At 41.2% G+C, this 21,533-nt stretch overlaps 1 protein-coding gene across 2 annotated transcripts in view; it reads left to right on the forward strand.

Annotated features, from left to right (window-relative positions):
- The window catches only part of LOC133534961 (voltage-dependent calcium channel subunit alpha-2/delta-2-like), a 107,216-nt gene that overhangs the window by 37,143 nt on the left and 48,540 nt on the right, over positions 1 to 21,533 (forward strand). For both annotated transcript variants that reach the window (XM_061874327.1, XM_061874326.1), the window contains exons 3-15: positions 2,027 to 2,143; positions 3,869 to 3,928; positions 8,225 to 8,269; positions 11,130 to 11,265; positions 12,152 to 12,283; positions 12,358 to 12,415; positions 12,493 to 12,543; positions 14,476 to 14,575; positions 14,670 to 14,831; positions 16,250 to 16,360; positions 16,440 to 16,518; positions 16,584 to 16,633; positions 16,752 to 16,907. In XM_061874327.1, coding sequence (XP_061730311.1) covers positions 2,027 to 2,143; positions 3,869 to 3,928; positions 8,225 to 8,269; positions 11,130 to 11,265; positions 12,152 to 12,283; positions 12,358 to 12,415; positions 12,493 to 12,543; positions 14,476 to 14,575; positions 14,670 to 14,831; positions 16,250 to 16,360; positions 16,440 to 16,518; positions 16,584 to 16,633; positions 16,752 to 16,907 — 1,257 coding nt within the window. The remainder of the gene's footprint in view (positions 1 to 2,026; positions 2,144 to 3,868; positions 3,929 to 8,224; positions 8,270 to 11,129; positions 11,266 to 12,151; positions 12,284 to 12,357; positions 12,416 to 12,492; positions 12,544 to 14,475; positions 14,576 to 14,669; positions 14,832 to 16,249; positions 16,361 to 16,439; positions 16,519 to 16,583; positions 16,634 to 16,751; positions 16,908 to 21,533) is intronic.

The following is a 21,533-nucleotide window of genomic DNA, read 5'->3' on the forward strand; positions in this document are numbered from 1 at the left end:
GCAGAAATTAGTTTCCTCCGCCGGGTGGCGGGGCTCTCCCTTAGAGATAGGGTGATAAGCTCTGTCATCCGGGGGGAGCGCAAAGTAAAGCTGCTGCTCCTCCACATTGAGAGGAGCCAGATGAGGTGGTTTGGGCATCTGGTCAGGATGCCACCCGAACGCCTCCCTAAGGAGGTGTTTAGGGCACGTCCGACTGGTAGGAGGCCACGGGGAAGACCCAGGACATGTTGGGTAGACTATGTCTCTCGGCTGGCCTGGGAACGCCTCGGGATCCCCCGGGAAGAACTGGACGAAGTGGTTAGGGAGAGGAAAGTCTGGGCTTCCCTGCTTAGGCTGCTGCCCCCGCAACCTGACCTCGGATAAGCGGAAGAAGATGGATGGATGGATTTCGTATCCTTTGATTATTCAGTGATTCGGCACTATATGGAAAAAGTTCAGACACCCTTGCTCTTGATCAGGGGTGTCAAACGTATGGCCTGATCCGGCCCGCAAACAGGTTTTATTCGGCCCACGGAATGAGTTTGCTAAGTAAAAAAATGTTTTCAAAGTTTTTGAATGAAAGAAACTGCTGTTCTTAATGTGTCCACTAGATTTCGCAGTAGCAATCCTTTATAGCTTATGCTACATACAGTATGTAAAATAAATAATAGCCACACAATGTTAGTGCATGAGGCGAGTAAAAGGAGCAAACTACATAAATAACATCTTATAATTTTGATTTTGATATTTTTTTTTTATCTTGATAGATTGAAAATTAACACCAATGACTTGACTGATGAACATTTTCACATATTTTTTTCAGAATGTATAAATAACGACACATAAAAGTTAGAGTGCAATTAACCGCAACATGTAAGCGTGAAAAAACCCCCAACAATATTATGATTCGTATATTTTCAAAATGTGCTCGTTCTATTTATATGCGGTCCTCTCCAAGGTTTCTCATAGTCATCATTGTCCACGTCCCACTGGGGTGAGTTTTTCCTTGCCCTTATGTGGGCCCTACCGAGGATGTCGTTGTGATTTGTGCAGCCCTTTGAGGCACATGTGATTAAGGCCCAATAAATAAACATTGATTGATTGATTGATTGATATTTTTAAACAAAGAAAACAATCTGTAGTTGTCTTTACTTGTAAGTTATCGTGCCATAATTTGGCTCATTTGGGAGTCCGTTTTTCTCCTTGTGGCCCCATGTCGCATTCATGGTAGCATACATAAAACAATGATTGTCGACTATTGGCAAAGTCTAACAAGCCAGATTGGACTTTAAAAATCCCTGTTCGAAGACAGCCTTAGTATATACGCAGTGAGGGATCAAGCGAGGAGAATAATGTCCATGAGGAAAGAGTTTTTTCCTTCATGATATCTATCTGTGTTGGCCCTGCGATGAGCGAGCGACTTGTCAAGGGTGTACGCTGCCTTCCGCTCGAGTGCAGCTGAAATAGGCTGCAGAACACCCCCACCCCCTCTACGCGACCCTAGAGTGTTACAAACTAGATGGGTGGATGTCATAAAAAGCACAAAACTTCAAAAGAGTTTTTTTGCATTCTCCTCTCGAGAGTGGCAAAATTCCCCAGTGAAAACTGCTTCAATGAGTTTGTTTGAAGAGATGACATGAAAAGCAGCGACTGAATCCTGTGGTTTTGAAAATAAGAAGCCTTTGTGCTGCTACTTTATAATTCCATCCATCCATTTTCTACCGCTTATTCCCTTTCGGGGTCGCGGGGGGTGCTGGCGCCTATCTCAGCTACAATCGGGCGGAAGGCGGGGTACACCCTGGACAAGTCGCCACCTCATCACAGGGCCAACACAGATAGACAGACAACATTCACACTCACATTCACACACTAGGGCCAATTTAGTGTTGCCAATCAACCTATCCCCAGGTGCATGTCTTTGGAGGTGGGAGGAAGCCGGAGTACCCGGAGGGAACCCAAGCATTGACGGGGAGAACATGCAAACTCCACACAGAGAGTAAATACAATATGTCAGTACAAATACTCTGCATTGAAAACTGTTTTCCAGATATACAACGAAGAAAGAAGACGTTTTAGTTTGGTGAAGAATCAGCCTCGAAAGATTGTGGAGAAGGTGGCCTCAGACATCGAGAAACTTCTGGCTAAGAAGCGCAAAGCTCTCGAAGTAAGTCGACACTGACGTTTTGTGTTTGTACTGTACTAGGGCTGTCAAATTTCTCCTTTTTGACCCTTGTTCCATTCTGTAGCGTGTACAAAATGTAATGGCGTTCCGTTATTTTTGAGCCACAAGCTCGAAAATACCTCGCAGAAATGCATAAAGCCAGGGGGACATTAGGGAAATCTCAGATCCAAAGCCATGGCAAGTCGTTCTACCAACTAAGATGACGACATTGGAGTGAACGCCTGCTTGCGTGCTTTGTAGAGAGGAGGAGATTCACGTCCGTGTTTGCATTACAGTTGAGTGCATTGATTGATAAAATGTATATCATCGGTTCTCAAACATTTTTTTCAGCAAGCACCACCTCAGAAAAAAGTTGCCTCCTTCAGGTAGCACCACAAAGCCTGACATACTATACAGTGCCGTAGAACGCCTAAGTATTCATTAAAAACAATACAAAGGTTTTTTACCATGAATTGATTAACGTGGACCCCGACTTAAACAAGTTGAAAAACTTATTCGGGTCTTACCATTTAGTGGTCAATTGTACGGAATATGTACTGTACTGTGCAATCTACTAATAAAAGTATCAATCAATCAATCAATCAATCAATTATTTAACAAGTACAGCTATTATTTTTGGCCACTGAAACATTGCACACCGTTTGAACAGTAACACTGTGTTTGAATATAGGAAAATATACACTAATCACTTAATTTAGTGATTTTTTGGTGTACCACTAGATGGAATACCGTACCACAATTTGAGAATAACTGATGTAGATTGCTACATTAACAGCTTTGGTAAGATGGACTGAAGCTCATCAGAAAAAAAGACAATAGAAAGTCTCACTCACCTCTGGCTTCACAAAGATAGCGCTATGCGTTACAGCCGGTCTAACTACTATAAGAAAATCAAAAATCGTCTTCCATTCTGATCATGCTTTGTCAAAGATGTTTTGTAACGTAATCTGTGATACTTCTACCTAAATAAATGTTTTCTGGCAGATTGAAATAAGTGTATATTCTTTTATAACCTGCTCTGATTGATAGTCAGCAATTACAGAATGTTTAGCAGGCTGAATATTACATTTTATTAGTATATCAAGAAGGTTAAACAATTGTCATGCTGAGATATAAATACCATTAGCTTGTACAAGATGTAATGTAGAGAATATCAAAAGCATTCATTTAGGTACAAATATCACATTTTACATTATCTAACATCTTTGACAATCAAAGCATGATCGGAACAATCCACATTTTTTGTTATTAATGTGTGAAACTGGGAGCTAAACATGGTGTAGTTCCTCTCCTCTGAATGCAAGTGCTCCTACAGCAGGAATACAAACTCTGTATTCCTACAGAATACAACATCTGGCAAGTCCCGAACACGGTGTAGGTAATTGTTTTTTATTCTCATTAAAAATGTGTTTATGTCCTTTTTGTGTTGAGCTGTTAAAAAAGCATAATGTTTAAAAAAACATTTCATTAAAAGCGAATTAAATGTCCAGTCATGGTGTTAAAACTTGAAACTGATCTGGGGTACACTTATAAATGATAAAAAACTGTATTTGTCTGCGATTACTTGTTATTAATTTGAGTTAACTATAAACAACTGTGATTAAATGTCGTAATTGTTTGACAGCTGTAGTTTGTACCTTATGTCAAGACCAAGCAGACTTATTCCTTAAAGATAGTGACATGTCTAAAGGTAATCTCTTTTTTCAGAGGTTAGCCAGAGAGGCAGAGCAGCTCCAGCGAGAGCATTCCTGGCAGGATGGCATCAAGGTAACTTCTGGAATACTTTATACGATGCGTTTTTTTCTATATTCAACCCTTTGTGTTAAGGCTAGTTTTTACATACTTATGTGTTTACTTTCATATTTAATTTTTTTATTTTTTATTTTATTTTTTATATAGTGTATTCATGTATTTGATGTGTAAACATGTCCAACATATGTAAACACGCTTTCTTACTATTTTTTATTTTATTTTTATACAGTGTATTCATGTATTTGATGTGTAATCATGTCCAATATATGTAAACACGCTTTCTTATGACTTAGAAAGCAAATCTAAAATATGTAATTGTATAACTCATGTACTCATTTAGCAAGATACATTTTGTTAAATACCTACCCTCAAAGCCAGTCGATTTATTTTAATTTACTAACTAACTTTTTGCTTGACCTTTTGTTTTTGTGTGTACCGTGGTACCTTTTAAGTTTTTAACGTTATATGCTTGATTGTGTTTCATTGTATCCATTAAACCATATCCAATTGTATTTACAATCTGCAAACTATGTGGAAATACAGTCTAAAATTTCTCAAAAATTCAGTCAACCATTTTAAATATTCCGCTAATATATCCTAAATGGCCAGCCATGGGATTGAAATGTGCCGCCTGGAAAACCATTTCCCGGCGGCATTTTGGCACCAACAATTGGGTGTATTCTTCCCCGGTTTGCGTGTCACGGCCCACTCGATACAGTCTATCCCTAATAATGGAAAAATGGGGGAATACCCGCGCTTTCCCCGGGCACACCAGCTGACCGTCCACAAAATCGACCTGATCCCAGGCCTCGCGCAAAGTTTCATCACGGGCCTGCTCGAGCGAAAAATCCTCCGTAGGTTGCCATCGGGGAACCGGGGGGGGGCCTCCCGCGAAGCCCCCACAGGTTCCCGCTCGGCATTCCCGGATGAAATCGCGTCGCCGCTGAGAACTGCGCGGATACTCCCCTTGCCTAGTGTCCGTGAACGCACCCCCACACAACGTGTCACCAATTGATTGAATCCCGGCCAATTTGTTCCCAAAATTATAGGGTGCGCAAGTTGCGAGCTTACTGCAACCTATACTTTATGCTTTTGGGTTTCATATATAATTTCCACTGGCACAGTTGGATATTTGTGTATATCCCCATGCACACACTTGATTCTTATCCGTGTTGAATGCCTCAACGCCCCGGGACGAACCAGGTTCGGGTGGATCATGGACTGCCTGCAGCCCGAATCCACCATCACCCGGTATGTACTCCCTTGTATCCTTACCGGTACGCAGTACGTCTCTCCTTGATTGGGGGCGGGTGCTGGAGGCCCGACAACCTGCAACACCTGCCCCACCTCCATCACGGCGCACTCCCGGCGTACGTGTCCAGGTTGTCCGCAACCCCAGCACACCGGCCCTGGCCCCTGAGATGCACTCTGTGAGGGAAGCCCCCTGTTAGCAGCGCTGGAAACCCGTAATACACGGAAAGGCATTTCATTATTACCCCGTGTTCCCCCCCGTGATGTGTGTGTGTGTGTGTGTGTGTTGTGTTGTTGAATGTTTTGGTGAAAAACCTGCTCGTTGGCCCCCGGTAGTCCGGTCATGGGCCTTGTTTGGTTGATGGATGTCCTGTTCCCCGCCCCCCATAACGGGGCGAGCCGTCGCCGGGGCCCTGGGGGTTTTTTTTCGGTCGATGTCGTCGCAGTTTCTCGGTGGACCGCCAGGTGCTCCCCCGCCAGCTTTACTGCTGCCTTCACGTCAGGCGGGCTGTGGTACCGTACACACGCAGATGTTCTCGCCGGGATGCCGTCAAGGAACTGCTCCAGGACGATCGCCTCCAGCATCTCCTGGTCCTGCCCGTTGGGCTGAAGCCCTCTGATCGCTGCATCCCTTGGTCGATGAGAGAACACGAACGGCCGGCCCTTCGGCTCCAATTTCATGGCCCGGAATTGTCGGCGGTGGTCTTCGGGGCTGCTGCCTTCTCGGTCCAGGATGGCGTGCCTTTGGTTGATGTAGTGCGCGCGGGCCGACGCTGGGAGACTCAACGCCGCCCGCTGCGCCTCCCCCGCCAAGAGTGGCAGCAGCCGCGCGCCCCATTCTTCCTCTGGCCACTTGCTCGAGGTCGCCGTGGCCTCGAAGACTTCCAAAAAAGTTTGTGAGTCCTCCCCCTCCACCATGCGCTTCATGGCAGATGACCCACCCGCTGTCTCCGCTCGGCCCATCAATGCCTGCAGCACTTTGGTCTGTTGTCGGCTCGCCGCAGACACTTCCGACAGGACTTGGCCCAGCGCTTCCAGGGGGGTTGGTGCCGACATCTTCGTGATCTGTTGGGTGCCACTGTAGCAAGATCCTGCTTGTTCTTCTGGGAGCACAGGGAAGGAGCAGCACACTCGAGCAGGTTTACACTTTTTAATTACTGTTTGTTCACACAAATGTCAGTTTTGGCTTTTCAGCCCGTACTTGCAATCCACAATGTTTTTAGTTATTTCTTCACTTCGGCTTTTCTGTCGATCGTCCTCCGCTCCGCGTGTGTCCTCCGCTCCGCGTGTGTCCTCCCTCCCTCAAGGTTTCCCGCGCCGCTAATAAAGGAACAGGTGATTAGATAACTCGTTCCAGCTGAGCTCATCTACTCATCTGTCAGCTGCTTCATGGCCGATCGCTGCACACACCCCGCCCGCAGGGAACGCGTGGACCACGCCCCTGCCACACACAGACAGACTATAATAGCGGCCCATTAACAGCAGTGAGTTAATGCTAGTTTACGCTGCTATTGTTGACACACTGAACCGGCGGCTGCTTCTGCTTTGTCTCAAGCCTGTTAAAAGTAAATTCTAGATTATAATTCATGCATCTCCCACGTGATAGTAGACTAATGTGTCCATTGACCGACTTTGGTTGACTTTGACATCCCCGACCGAGATGGTGAAAAAGACACAAATAGATGCTTCCTGCAAAATTCTTTTTTCAACCCTTTGTGAGGATTGTGATTGCATCTTCATCCAAACGGAATTATGTGAGTGTCCTGTCGGTCAACATCCCAGCAATAGTAGAAATATTGCAGTAAGTGTTTGTTTTATTATGATTTAACATGGTTATTTTGTCTGTTTAGCACTGAGCAATACCGTGGATGCTAGTGTCACAATAAAGCTGCATCCGGGCAGCATTCAGGGCTTTCTAAATCTTATTGCTCATCCTACTTGTGTTCCGGCTCTAACATATAAGGTCCTGGATCGTATTTTTTTCCCAAATTAATCATTGTTGGTTCTAACAAAGTTTGCTTTATTAGCATTTTTGGTGATGGGGAAGGGATCTTTGGTTCCTAGCGCAGTGTCACACAATCACGTAACTGGTTTTCTCATTACCTTTCAAAATGGCTTGGTAATTTCAGTCAGATTGATACTATTTTGATCATATCTAGTTATTCGCAATCTTTGGAAGTCTTTTGGTGTCATAAATCAGATATATATGATAATAGCTTCAATATAGAGGCAACTCCTTTTTTTACTTGACTGGTACTTCAAAGACTACAGATTTCATTGGTTCAGTCATGTCATATGGATTACTGCTACCAGAGGCAATAGTGAGGCCACATCTACTTTGAGCTCCTTCCAACAATTGCTGTGTCTCAACGTTCATGTTCACAGTTAGTCATCAATGCAGAGGTGTGCTCACACTGACAAGTACGGCACTCAACTGAAGCTGCACTCAAAATGAGGCAAGCCAAAGGTTGTTCCGTCAAGTGGTTGCAATTCGCCTTTAAAAGAGGAGAATAGCACTAAACTCTAATACAAATTATTCATAGTGTACTGTCAAATGGAAGTGTTCAACAGAGCAAATAGTACTTATGGACTGAGGAGAATAGAGGGGCATCCGCACTTTGGGTTAGTATGCTTCCCCATGTAGGTTTGGATTGGTGAGTGTCACAACGCCTCACATCCTCCATGATCTACAAGCAAAAATGAACTCTTGAGTGTAAATACTTTTTGGCAGAATCAGCACATCTATCTTTTAAGTGTGACTGACAATCTGTGCTGCTGCTGAAAGGCTCAGAAGTAAAAAAAAAAAAAATCCTTCTAGATCAAACAGAGTCCAAAAATAGAAAGATATCAGCCTTTGAGAAGATGCCAGGCTTAGTCTAAAGTATGTTAGGGCTCATAGAACGACACAAACAGATGGTGATGCACTGCCTGATTAAATTGCAATACTTACTGATTGAAAACACTTGTTTTGTTCTTACTTTGAATGTTACAATTACACTTTCAGATGTGTGTTTGTATTTGTGGTTTAGAAGATAAGTGTGTGTTTGTGTGTGTGCTCAGGAGCTGGACATGGCGTACTATGACTCCAAGGCGGAGCTGGATTATGTGAGTTACTGACTGTTCGACCATCAGACACTTAAAAATGTCCAGTACGAGAACTGTATCAATCATTCGTTCAAAAACATGTTATCAAACAATGATTGTCACTCGTCAATCCAGCTCTGAACATTGGACAGCAGACCTCACATTCACCTTGTCTGCTAGAATAAAAACATTTAGCAGGAGGTATCAGGGTTGCCAACGTAGTGACTTTCTTTGGTTTTATTGAACACTTCTAGGGACTCGAAAATTAAAGCACGTATCACATTTACATCGTTCATGAAAGTTACTTGCAGACGTGACTTGGCCAATTGTGCACACTAGCTGGCAACATAATTGTAACTCCTCCCGCCGCTCACTCGCAGACCAACTGCAAAGAGAGATTTCGGTCCTGTTGGAAATACTGACGCGCAAGGTTTTTTTTTAGCATTCAACATTTAATCAAAGTTTACTTATGAAGCCCTCAATTACAAGTGTCTCAAACGGCTGCACAAGCCAAAACGACATCCTCAGCTCAGATCCCATAATCAGGGCAAGAAAAAATTCAACGCAATGGGAACAACGAGTAACTTTGGAAGGGACCCCTGAGTGACCAGTGGATACAGTTAATAATGTGTCCATAGTGGGGCCAGCAGGTGGCTCCCAATGAACTGGACTTGCCCCACTATGGACTGGACTCTCACATTATTAACCGTATCCAGTCAACGTCCATTGCACCGGTCGTATTACCATTGCGATGCGTGGGTTGATTTATTTTTTGTGGGAGACCACAGCTATCAATTATTGTTTGGAGCGCCATGCATGGAGGGTCTGACGGGGTATTTATATGGATATTAAAATCGTACATTATAATTATATTATCTGCATGCGTCACTGGCTCAGCGACAAACTGCAAATTCACTGATAAAGTCTGAATAGGGTCCAGGTGGGGCGATAGATAACAGCCAGATAGAGAGGTAACAGTGTGACAGATCTCATAGTAAGCACCTCAAATTATTTATATTTATTACTTAGGTTAGGGGTAAGGTTAAGGTTTTCATTGGATATTATTGCGACCCCTCCCCCCTTTTTAAGGGGACGGGCAATTAGTGCACTCGTATAGTTAATAGGAGATGACACCTTAAGCGGGAAAAATTAATCTGGTTTTAGTCTGGTTTCTCTGAGACCAAGATTGTTGTCTCTAATAACCTCATTAACGAATACTGTTTTGGGAAACCAATGATTTGATGTATAAAAAGCCCATATTATATAGTTAGTGGGCTGTTTTGGGGATTTTTTTGTTAATGGTATTGTAGTACTGATATCAATAACGTTACGTTTATTTTGTGTAATGTGCCTTAAATAATTTCGATCACATATAGGAATTGATATGATGGAGATCTTGAGATGATTTGCTTGGTGCTGCTATAGATTCAACGCATCATAATTTGCCACCACAGTAGAATTCATGTTCACCTCTGGCAAAGTCACTATAGAAAAAACATTATGTCAGTTGTGTATTATTCTACGAGAAATGCTATGTGTGCAGGAATTTTTCAGCCTACTGCTGGTTATTCTCGTTGAACTGCCTCTTCACCCGAACTAACAGACACTGTAATAGCCTGTTTCCGAGCTTGCTCTTGTGTAGTTAGTCAAGCTTGACAGAAATAGTGATCTATATTTCTGGAGAAAGTGATGGCGCCTTCCCGGTTAGGGTGAAGGCCGTCCCTCCTCAACAAGCACGTTTTGCGCTAGAAAGAGGGCAACACTTTCTATACCTATCAATAAACATTATAAACGTTAGTCCCTGTTTTCTACAAAAACTAGCAAGCCACTTGTTAAGCAAGACTAATCTGTTATTCTGTTTGTTTATAACATTCATTTCAGCAGAGGTCCGAAATGGTCTAAGAGGCTTGCATTTTGACACATCTAAGATATTTTATAGTGAAGTATTGATGGACAAATTCAAAGAATTAGCAACATAAAATTATTGATAATACTTATTATCACTACAAATAATACCAACATTATAATTATTATGTTATTATGGGTGCCTTAGTCCGATATTGATATTAGTCTTATATCAGCAAAATTATTTCTGCTTCCATCTAAAATGTCCAGTTAAAGCAGTCCTGCAGCACATTTATTTGTGCAAAGCTGGGAAGCCAGTTAACATCTAAATGTCTTCCAGTAAGCACACAAGGTTGGTCTTTTATTTTATTTTAGTCAAGTCGTTTACAAACATGGTAGACTATTGGCAGTGAGGAGATAGCAGCTACACAACAGCTAAGCACACAATAGGACACAAGCCAGACATACGTAATAAGTGTCCTTCATTGAACTTTATTGTAGTCTAAAACAGTCCATTTGTCAATATACACAAATATCAAATAATTATAGTTGCATATTATGTACAGTGCACATACAAGGTCCCAAAGGCAGAAGCGTATTAAAAAGTATCCAGTAACAAACGTGTCTGCCTCATTCAATTTACTGCGCCACAAGTAAAACTTAAGGAATTATTAAGTCCATTCCAGGCGGTTAATATTACATAGGTTTGTGTTTTTCATTTCCACCATTGTTTTCTGTTCGACGAATTTCACTTGAACCAGCCTTTTATAACGTTTGACGCTACAAAAAAATAAATGCATGGATAATTTGCGCTGATAGTATATCGGTTCAATATACAGTGTGTACTGGCCAATACTCAAGGCTCCAAAAAGTTGTATCTGGACACCCCTATCATTAGCCTCTGGCGTATTAGAATGCATTCGAAAAACAAACCGGAGGTATGCATTGTGGTGGTCCACTGTACAGCATTAATCACGCAGATATTGTGGTAAGTGATTGTAAATGACTTGTTTGTGTCTCTGTACCATGTCCTCAGTATTCCATGGATGGAGAAAGCGAAGTGGAGAATCCTTCCCACATCAAGCTGGAGTTTGTGTACGACCCCAATTTCAAAAACAACGTCAACTATTCCTACACGGCAGTTCAGATTCCCACGGACATTTACAAAGGAGGCAAGTCGCACTCTCTTAGTGGATGTTGTTTAGTTGGGATGTATAGTGGCCAAATTGGTACAAGCACGCAGTAACATCCAAACAAAGAAATGATCTAAAACCAAAAACGTCATTAAAAATATATACAGTTGAACCTCGATTAACAAACTGAATTGGTTCTTGAACAGAGTTCGTACATTGAAAGGTTCGTACTGTAAAGCAAATGTATCCCCAAGAATCAGTATAAATATGAATAATGGGTTCTAGCCTCGATACTTGTCCATATTTCAGTGAAGGGTAGTACACTTTAAACACAATATAAAGTGCTAACCTTTTTTGCACCACAAACCAGGGACCGGCTTTCCACTTGTGCCAAATGAATCCAGCAAAAATAAGTGCATGAAAAATACAACTCACTATAACACTGAGTTTGTTGGAACCCTGGGCTTGTTTCTTTGCAATGAGATCCCCAGCAAGGTACCATCAACCTGCTGGGGACTGCAGATGGAAATCAGCCTTTGGCTACAATCCGTTACATTTATATTTTATATGTTCATTAATGTGCATTGTCTCATGTCACAAAGTTATAACAAATGGCAACTTCCTATGAAGAGTTTTATTGTATATCTATAAACAAGCTTATGGGTGTGTCTAGTGGGACAGACCAAAGTTAGGTAGGAGAAAATGCAGTCGTTTATAAATTGTTTAATGTTTTTCTGTGGTCCCGTAGCAAACGCAGCAGGATCAAAAACAAGTACAGTTTTTGTGTGTTGATTTGTTTTGGATCTTTCAGCATTTGTGATTGCAATTTTTAATTTCCTGGTGTTTTTGGTCTCGGATCATTTCTGTGTTCATTGCACCGCGTCAGCCGCCATAGTTTCTTTCTTAAAGCATGCTTTTATTATAGCTCCGGTCATTCTTAATGAGCTGAACTGGACTCAGGCCCTGGACAAAGTCTTCATGGAGAACAGTCGGGAGGATCCGTCACTACTGTGGCAAGCATTCGGGAGCGCCACTGGGGTGACCCGCTACTACCCTGGTGGGTTTAAACTCCCAGCTGGGCCGTATGCTACCGGAATGTCACTAATTCGAGATCTGTGTTTTTATCTAAAGCCAGTCCGTGGAAAGCCCCTGATAAAATTGACCTATACGACGTCAGGAGGAGACCCTGGTACGCCTTTCACGTTTACCATATTTGTTGGTGAAAAGCATCTCGAAAGAGCTTACACTGTCTTTTTTTAACCACAGGTACATCCAGGGTGCTTCCTCCCCCAAAGACATGGTCATTCTTGTCGATGTGTACGTTATACATTTCACAAACTACACATATTGTATTTACCCACATACTGTATATAGTTTGATGACTTTCATTTTAAAGTTCAAATATTCAAATATGAATATCAGAATTGTTTGATGACTGTTAAATTATCATCATAATGCCTTCTCTGTTATATGCTAATAACCTTTGACTCTCTTTTTCCAGCGGGTATCTGGTTTGCCCAGCCACTAGTTTGTGTAAGTGACAGGAAGAAAAGCTCATGTATTACACCCTTCTTTCCCGGCACCATCGCGTTTTAATAACTTCCCGTATTTTGACTTCAACATCGGCAGAACACATCCTGTACCCCACAAGTCTTGAACAGTGAGTCCACGACCGCCAAGGGATTGGTGGCATTTTTGGTTGATTAGACTAAATTTTTAGTACTTCTTTTACATTGCCTACGCAATTTTTCCACAAATTTAAATATTAGAAATAGCAGTGGTATAGACTCCATACTCACTGTACCTTCCATGTTTGAAATAAAATCATGAATATTTTTTGATTTTTATGGCCATGTTAGCTTGTGAGGTAGCTTGCGATTAGCGCTCGAGTTGCCAGCTAGCAATTAGCACACCAGTTGTCATCGCCCGATTAGCACACCAATTGTCAGCTAGCGGTTAACGCCCCCCCGGTTGTCAGCAAGGTATTAGTTCAACAGTTATCAACAAGTGATTAGGGCAGATAGTGATTTGTGAATTACTTGTCAGCTAGTGATTAGTGCACCAGTTGTCAGCTAGCAATTAATGCATTAGTTGTCAGCTAGCGATTAGCACACTAGTTGTCAGCTATCAATTAATGCATTAGTTGTCAGCTATTGATTAGCGCACCAGTTTTCAGCTAGCCATTAACACAGCAGTGGTGAACTAGTGATTAGCGCACCAGTTGTCACCTAGCAATTAATGCAGTAGTTGTCAGCTAGCGATTAGTGCACTGGTTGTCAGCAAGCGATTGGCGCACCAGTTGTCAGTAAGTGATTAGCACGGCATTTGCCAGCTTGAAATAACAAGGTATTTTAGGACCAGTTTTATTAAAACAAACTAGTTTACACAGGATATATACGTTGGGGGGGTAATTTTTTCAATCTCTTCCTCAGTTTGCGGGTCCATGACCTGGGAAACATTGAAATACCTCTTTGTAGCCTGTACAATTTGACTTGCAAAATAAATGCACTGTTGCACCACCGCACTGCAGATAGCCTGCTCCTTCCACCAGTGCTGTGGGAGGTAGGGTGTGGTTTTCTCTGGCCAGAAGGGGATTATTATCTCACAGGAATCTGCTAATATTTAACGGCATGGGTAATTTGTAAGAAGATAACACCTAAAAATCACATGAAACTATGTACATGTTTAAGAAATATCAAAAGTTTGCATTGAAAGATGAAAAGAGACTAATCTTAAGGTGTTGGGGAAAAAACAAAGGGGCAAAAGAGCAATATATGTTGGATTCCTTGAGAAAACAGGAGATTGACAAGAATACTTCTCCATTCCTAAGTCAGAGCTTTTTTTCCCGCCACTCACACACACACACCCGTGACCTGACAACACAAAAAAAGTGTCTTTGTGGTTATCAGCAACCTTTATTTTTAGTGAAATCTTCCTTTTTTTCAAGCACAAATGTTAACTGATACAGGAAGTTGTTGGTTTGCATGTACACATCTCAATATAAGACCAGCTGTATTTTTCAAAAGGAACAGAAAATATTTTTTTAAACTCAGGTCAATACAATTATAAGAAATGATATATTTTTAATATAACACCAACAAAAATGCAATGGATGTGTGGAAAGCGCTACGCTATAAATAAAGTATTGTGCTTGTAGTGCATACAGAGCTAGAAAATTTGGTTGCCATTTAGCTGCACTGAGATTTACGAGTTCCGCATGTGATAAACATTGTGCGTTTTCTCCTGCAGGAGCGGCAGTGTCAGCGGGCTCACATTGAAGCTAATAAAGGCGTCAGTGATGGAGATGCTGGACACTTTGTCTGATGACGACTATGTCAACGTGGCTCGGGTTTGTGTCTGCTCGTCATCATCATCATTATTATGCGGCCTTTATGCTTTTGTTGTTGTTGTTGTTGTTCATGTCACTCTCTGCTGTGTTTCAGTTCAACGAGAAGGCGGAGGCGGTGGTTCCATGCTTTAAACATCTGGTACAGGCCAACGTGCGCAACAAGAAGATTTTCAAGGAAGCAGTGCAGCAAATGCAGGCCAAAGGCACCACCGACTACAAGTCTGGATTTCATTTCGCCTTCAATCAGCTGTTAAATGTAAATGTCGCTCACATCTTTGCATGCATTGACTCAGGAACCAGAGTGTTATTGATACTCAGGATTGATATCCATCTGATACTGGCCAAATTTGCTGGATTGTATTGCGTCGGCCGATATCCGACATTGCAGTCAAAAAATTGGCGTCATCTTTGCAGGTTCATGATTATGTTAAACCGCTACAAAAGTATAACCGTTTCAAAATAAAATGAAAGAAAACCGTGATTGATTATTGCAGTTCGGTAAACTCACGTAATGGTAATGCTTATATTCTGGAGTAGAAAGTTCGCAGCTAGCACTAATTGCGATCTGGCAACTAGCGAGCTAATTTCTAACATCCAGCTAATACCGCTTTATCGTTAAGTGCGCCGTTAATTACTAGATAGCTAATTGCAAGCAGGCAACTAGCGTGCTAATCGCTATCTAGTTTAACATAAATATAAGACACATTACAAACGTCACACTTCAATCTATATTCGTATAAACAAATTGATGTCTACATTTACCTTACAGGCTTTGCTTCCTTAAGACAGAGTGGTAAATATGAATAGTATTTATCACTTTGTTTTACCGTTTCAAAATAAAATGATTGAAAAACTGTGATTGATTAACGCAAACGCTATAAACTCACAGATTGGTAATGTTCATTTCCTGGAAAAGAAAGTACCCCAAGGACCTAGCGCCTCCTATTGTTTGCTACCAAGTGGCCCCGTTAATTGCTAGCTATCAGCCTGTGCTGCTAATCGTTCGTTAGTAGCTCGAGCAATTAATTTCTCGCTGTCCACTAGCGCACTAATTGCTAGCTGCCATCTAGCGCGCTCATCTTAACATGAATAATCTAATCTAATCACTACTCGATGGCAATCAGCTTGTGGTGCAAATCACTAGTTAGTAGCAAGCACCATTAATCGCTAGCTGCAAGCTTATGCTGCTAATTAATAGTTAGCATTTCACACCACTAATCGCTTGTTAGCAGTTTGTGCTGCTAATTACTAGCTGGCGACTAGCTCACTAATCACTAGCTAGCTATTTTAACATGAATACAAGACAAATGTCAGACTTCAATCTATATTTGTATAAAAACATTAACAGCTACATTGAATTTAAAGGCCATGCTCTCGTAAGACAGAATGGTAAATAGGAACATATATATTTTGTACATATTGTTTTGATTTATTTCTGAGTAACGCATGGTTGAAATATTTCACTGCGTGTATAAATCGCACGCATCTTGATTAGATCGGGATTATAATAATGATAAACATGATAATTTTGGTCAAAGTAGCTGTGGTATGGAATTTTCCTATAGTTACATCCTTAGTTTTTAGAAAAAAAGAATAGTTTTTTTTTAACAGGGAAATTAACACCTCTGTTTTTAATCAGTGTGACTGTTGTTATGGTTGCAATTGTTCCTGCAGAAAACAAACGTGCCCCGCGCCAACTGCAATAAGATCATCATGCTCTTCACGGACGGCGGCGAAGACCGAGCCCAGGACGTCTTCATGCAGTACAACTGGCCCAACAAAACGGTGGGTGTCTCTCAGTCGCACTGCGGCTTGTAAAAAGCGGAACAACTGAATGAAAAAACGTACGTTTGCTCACGTAAAGGTTCGGGTTTTCACCTTTTCTGTGGGTCAGCACAACTATGACGTCACGCCCCTGCAGTGGATCGCCTGTACAAATAAAGGTACACAACATCCATTTTAAAATGGCGAAGCCTCATGTTATATTCCTCTCTCTCGCTCTCACTAGGTTACTATTTTGAGATTCGTTCCATCTGCGCCATAAGGATTAACACCCAGGTGGGTCCCTCTCTTGCCCCTCAACACAGCTGAGACCTGCGCCTCCTCATCATTATGGTGGTCATACGAGCAGTGTTTTAAGACTGCAGTCATGTTCACGTTTCTTGTGTTTCGTTAGGAATACCTGGACGTCTTGGGGCGCCCAATGGTGCTGGCGGGCAGCGAGGCCAAGCAGGTCCAGTGGACTAATGTGTATCAGGATGCTTTGGGTCTTGGTATGGTGGTGACCGGGACCTTGCCTGTGTTTAATCTTACCATGGACGGAAACCTACAGGTAAATGTGTTATAATTACAGACATAATTGGTGTTTTTACGTTCTAACAAACGGTAATATATTTTGGAGGCTCTCTATTAATTTACTCACTGACGTTCGCCAGGCTATGTACTGAAGGTGTAATATTTTAGAATAGAATTGAACGGTTATTGTATATTTATTGTCACTATACGCATGTACAATGAGAATATAAGCAGCTCCTTCTCAGGTACAGACATGAAATAGAAAACAGGCTTAAGTTTTTCCCATAAAAAAATATTACGATACAAAAATAAAATAGTGACATTGGATAAAGACCAGGAATAACATTCAGAAATAAATATTGTAGTGATTAAATGGTTTTACAGTATTAATGAGTTGAACACTCCCAACTGCGCCACTGTGGCCGTGCCAGCAACCTGAGGGTTCCTGGTTCAATCCCCACCTTCTACCAACCTCATCACATCCGTTGTGTCCTTGAGCAAGACACTTCGTCCTTGCTCCTGATGGGTCTTGGTTAGGGCCTTGCATGGCAGCTCCCGCCATCAGTGTGTGAATGTGTGTTTGAATGGGTGAATGTGGAAATAGTGTCAAAGCGCTTTGAGTACCCTGAAGGTAGAAAAGCGCTATACAAGTATAACCCATTTACCTTTTATATTGCACAATTAGAGTTTTGATACAGATTGCCTACACACTTGTGGCGGTAGAGGTGTAATCAATATGGCATCATCATATACTTTGCATAATTAATGTTGATGCATACATTTTCTTTAAAAAGGCTAAAAAAAATGTATACATACATTTAAAAACAAATATGTGTTATGTATTAGTATTAACATTATTTTATATGTATTATAATATATATAATAATGTTAAATACAGTATATATACATTATGTATATCATATTACAAACCCCGTTTCCATATGAGTTGGGAAATTGTGTTAGACGTAAATATAAATGGAATACAATGATTTGCAAATCATTTTCAACCCATATTCAGTTGAATGCACTACAAATACAAGAAATTTGATGTTCAAACTCATAAACTTTTTTTTTTGTTTGTTTTGCAAACAATAATTAACTTAGAATTTCATGGCTGCAACACGTGCCAAAGTAGTTGGGAAAGGGCATGTTCATCACTGTGTTACATCACCTTTTCTTTTTAGAAACACTCAATAAATGTTTGGGAAGTGAGGAAACTAATTGTTGAAGCTTTGAAAGTGGAATTCTTTCCCAATCTTATTTAATGTAGAGCGATAGTCGTTCAACAGTCACTGTCATATTTTACGCTTCATAAGGCGCCACACATTTTCGATGGGAGACAGGTCTGGACTGCAGGCGGGCCAGGAAAGTACCTGCACTATTTTTTTACGAAGCCACGCTGTTGTTACACATGCTGAATGTGGCTCGGCATTGTCTTGCTGAACTAAGCAGGGGCGTCCATGAAAAAGACGGCACTTAGATGGTAGCATATGTTGTTCCAAATCCTGTATGTTCACATATGTGTAAGATACCCATGCCTTGGGCTCTAATGCACCCCCATACCATCACAAATGCTGGCTTTTGAACTTTGCGTCAATAACAATCTGGATGGTTCGCTTCCCCTTTGGTCCGGATGACACAATGTCAAATATTTCCAAAAACAATTTGAAATGTAGACTCGTCAAAACACGGAACACTTTTCCACTTTGCATCAGTCGATCTTAGATGATCTTGGGCCCAGAGAAGCCAGCGGCGTTTCTGGATGTTGTTGATAAATGGCTTTCACTTTGCATAGTACAGCTTTAACTTCCACTTACAGATGTAGCAACCAACTGTATTTAGTGACAGTGGTTTTCTAAAGTGTTCCTGAGCCCATGTGGTTATATCCTTTAGAGATTGATGTCGGTTTTTGATACACTGCCATCTGAGGGATCGAATGTCATGGTCAGTCAATGTTGGTCTCCGGCCATGCCGCTTACGTGGAGTGATTTCTCCAGATTCTTTGAACCTTTTGATGATATTATGGACCGTAGATGTTGAAATCCCTAAATGTCTCGCAATTCCACTTTGAGAAACGTTATTAAACTGTTTGACTATTTGCTCACACAGTTGTGGACAAAGGGGTGTACCTCGCCCCATTTCTTGTGAAAGACTGAGCATGGCACCCACCTCTTCCCAATTGGCCTGCACACCTGTGGGATTTTACAAATAAGTGTTTGATGAGCATTCTTCAACTTTATTAGTATTTATTGCCACCTTTCCCAACTTCTTTCTCACGTGTTGCTGGCATAAAATTCTAAAGTTAATAATTATTTGCACACAAAAAAAAATGTTCATCAGTTTGAACATCAAATATGTTGTTTTTGTAGCATATTCAACTGAATATGGGTTGAAAATGATTTGCAAACTACTGTATTCCGTTTCTATTTACATCTAACACAATTTCCCAACTCATATAGAAACGGTGTTGGTATATCGTCTTGCTAAATGTTTCAATTGTTGCTGCTTATTGTACAATGTACTTTGTTTCAAGTTACTAGAGTTCTCTCGAACACTTCTAGTGACTTTTTCTTTATTGAAAACGACCAGCAACAAATCAAGCATATTTTGAGACTATCCGTGCTTAGAGAATCTTTATATCTGTCACTCGATGTCCACGACCAACAGCAAGAGCGATCCTGACGTCACACATGCTTTGTGCTGCTGCCCCAACTGCACTTTCTCTACTTAAAGGGGAACTGCACTTTTCATTTTTATTTTGCCTATTATTCACAATCACTATGTAAGACAAGAACACACATGCTATTTTAATGCATTCTAATTTTGAATTTATGTCAAGTATGAAGTAGATAACAATGAAGTACACTATTCAGCCCAAAAACCCCTCTAAAAATCATCCAAACGCCATCAAAAATACTCCCAATTACATCTTGTGACCTGAATATTAACCTAGTATTAGCAAATATGTTATCATAAGCGTTTACGCCGACAAACTATTTGTAGCTGTGCTGTGATCACAAAGAGCTAACCAGCTTGTGGCGATTCAATAACAAATTGAGCCAGTGAACTGTTGCATCGCCTCTGGGTTGGTATAGGTTAATTCTAGATTATAAATCATGCCTCTCACCTGGATAGTAGAAAGATGTGGACATAAACTGAGAAGGTGGTCAACCTTTGTGAGGATTTGGATTATTTCTTCATCTAAATGGGAATATATAAACATCCCATCAGTCGGCATCACAATGTGAGCAGACATTGTACAGTAAGTGATTGTTTTATTATGTTGGGAGTTTTTATACCTTGTTCAGCACTTAGCAGTACTGCTGCATGATGCTTGATGCTTGTTGCTAGCGATTTATTTACAAAACCCAGAACCAGTGAAGTTTGCATGTGGATTTACAAATCCTTTTCAACCTATATTCAATTGAATAAACTGCAAAGAGAAGATACTTAACGTTCGAACTGGTAAACTTACAAACCCTGTTTCCATATGAGTTGGGAAATTGTGTTAGATGTAAATATAAACAGAATACAATGATTTGCAAATCATTTTCAACCCATATTCAGTTGAATATACTACAAAGACAACATATTTGATGTTCAAACTGATAAAACATTTTTTTTTTTTTTGGGCAAATAATCATTAACTTTAGAATTTGATGCCAGCAACACGTGACAAATAATTTGGGAAAGGTGGCAATAAATACTGATAAAGTTGAGAAATTCTCATCAAACACTTATTTGGAACGTCCCACAGGTGTGCAGGCTAATTGAGAACAGGTGGGTGCCTGATTGGGTGGAAAAGCAGCTTCCATGAAATGCTAAGTAATTCACAAACAAGGATGGGGTGAGGGTCACCAATTTGGAAGCAAATTGTCGAACAGTTTTAGAACAACATTTCTCAACTATTGCAAGGAATTCAGGGATTTTACCATCTACGGTCCGTAAAATCATCAAAAGGTTCAGAAAATCTGGAGAAATCACTGCACGTAAGCGATGATATTATGAACCTTTGATCCCTCAGGCAGTACTGCGTCAAAAACAGACATCAGTGTGTAAAGGATATCACCACATGGGCTCAGGAACACTTCCTAAAACCACTGTCAGTAACTACAGTTGGTCGCTACATCTCTAAGTGCAAGTTAAAACTCTACTATGAGGGACGGCGTGGCGCAGTGGGAGAGTGGCCGTGCGCAACCCGAGGGTCCCTGGTTCAAATCCCACCTAGTACCAACCTCGTCACATCCGTTGTGTCCTGAGCAAGACACTTCACCCTTGCTCCTGATGGGTGCTGGTTGGCGCCTTGCATGGCAGCTCCCTCCATCAGTGTGTGAATGTGTGTGTGAATGGGTAAATGTGGAAGTAATGTCAAAGCGCTTTGAGTACCTTGAAGGTAGAAAATCGCTATACAAGTACAACCCATTTATCATTTATTTACTATGCAAAGCTAAAGCCATTTATCAACAACACCCAGGAATGCCTCCAGCTTCGCTGGGCCCGAGCTCATCTAAGATGGACTGATGCAAAGTGGAAAAAGATTCCTGTGGTCTGACGAGTCCACATTTCAAATTATATTTGGAAACTGTGGACATGGTGTCCTCCGGAACAAAGAGGAAAATAACCATCTGGATTGTTATAGGCGCAAAGTTCAAAAGCAAACATC

The sequence above is a fragment of the Nerophis ophidion genome, linkage group LG16 (genome assembly GCF_033978795.1).
Source record: "Nerophis ophidion isolate RoL-2023_Sa linkage group LG16, RoL_Noph_v1.0, whole genome shotgun sequence".
In the NCBI taxonomy this organism is placed as follows: Eukaryota; Metazoa; Chordata; class Actinopteri; order Syngnathiformes; family Syngnathidae; genus Nerophis; species Nerophis ophidion.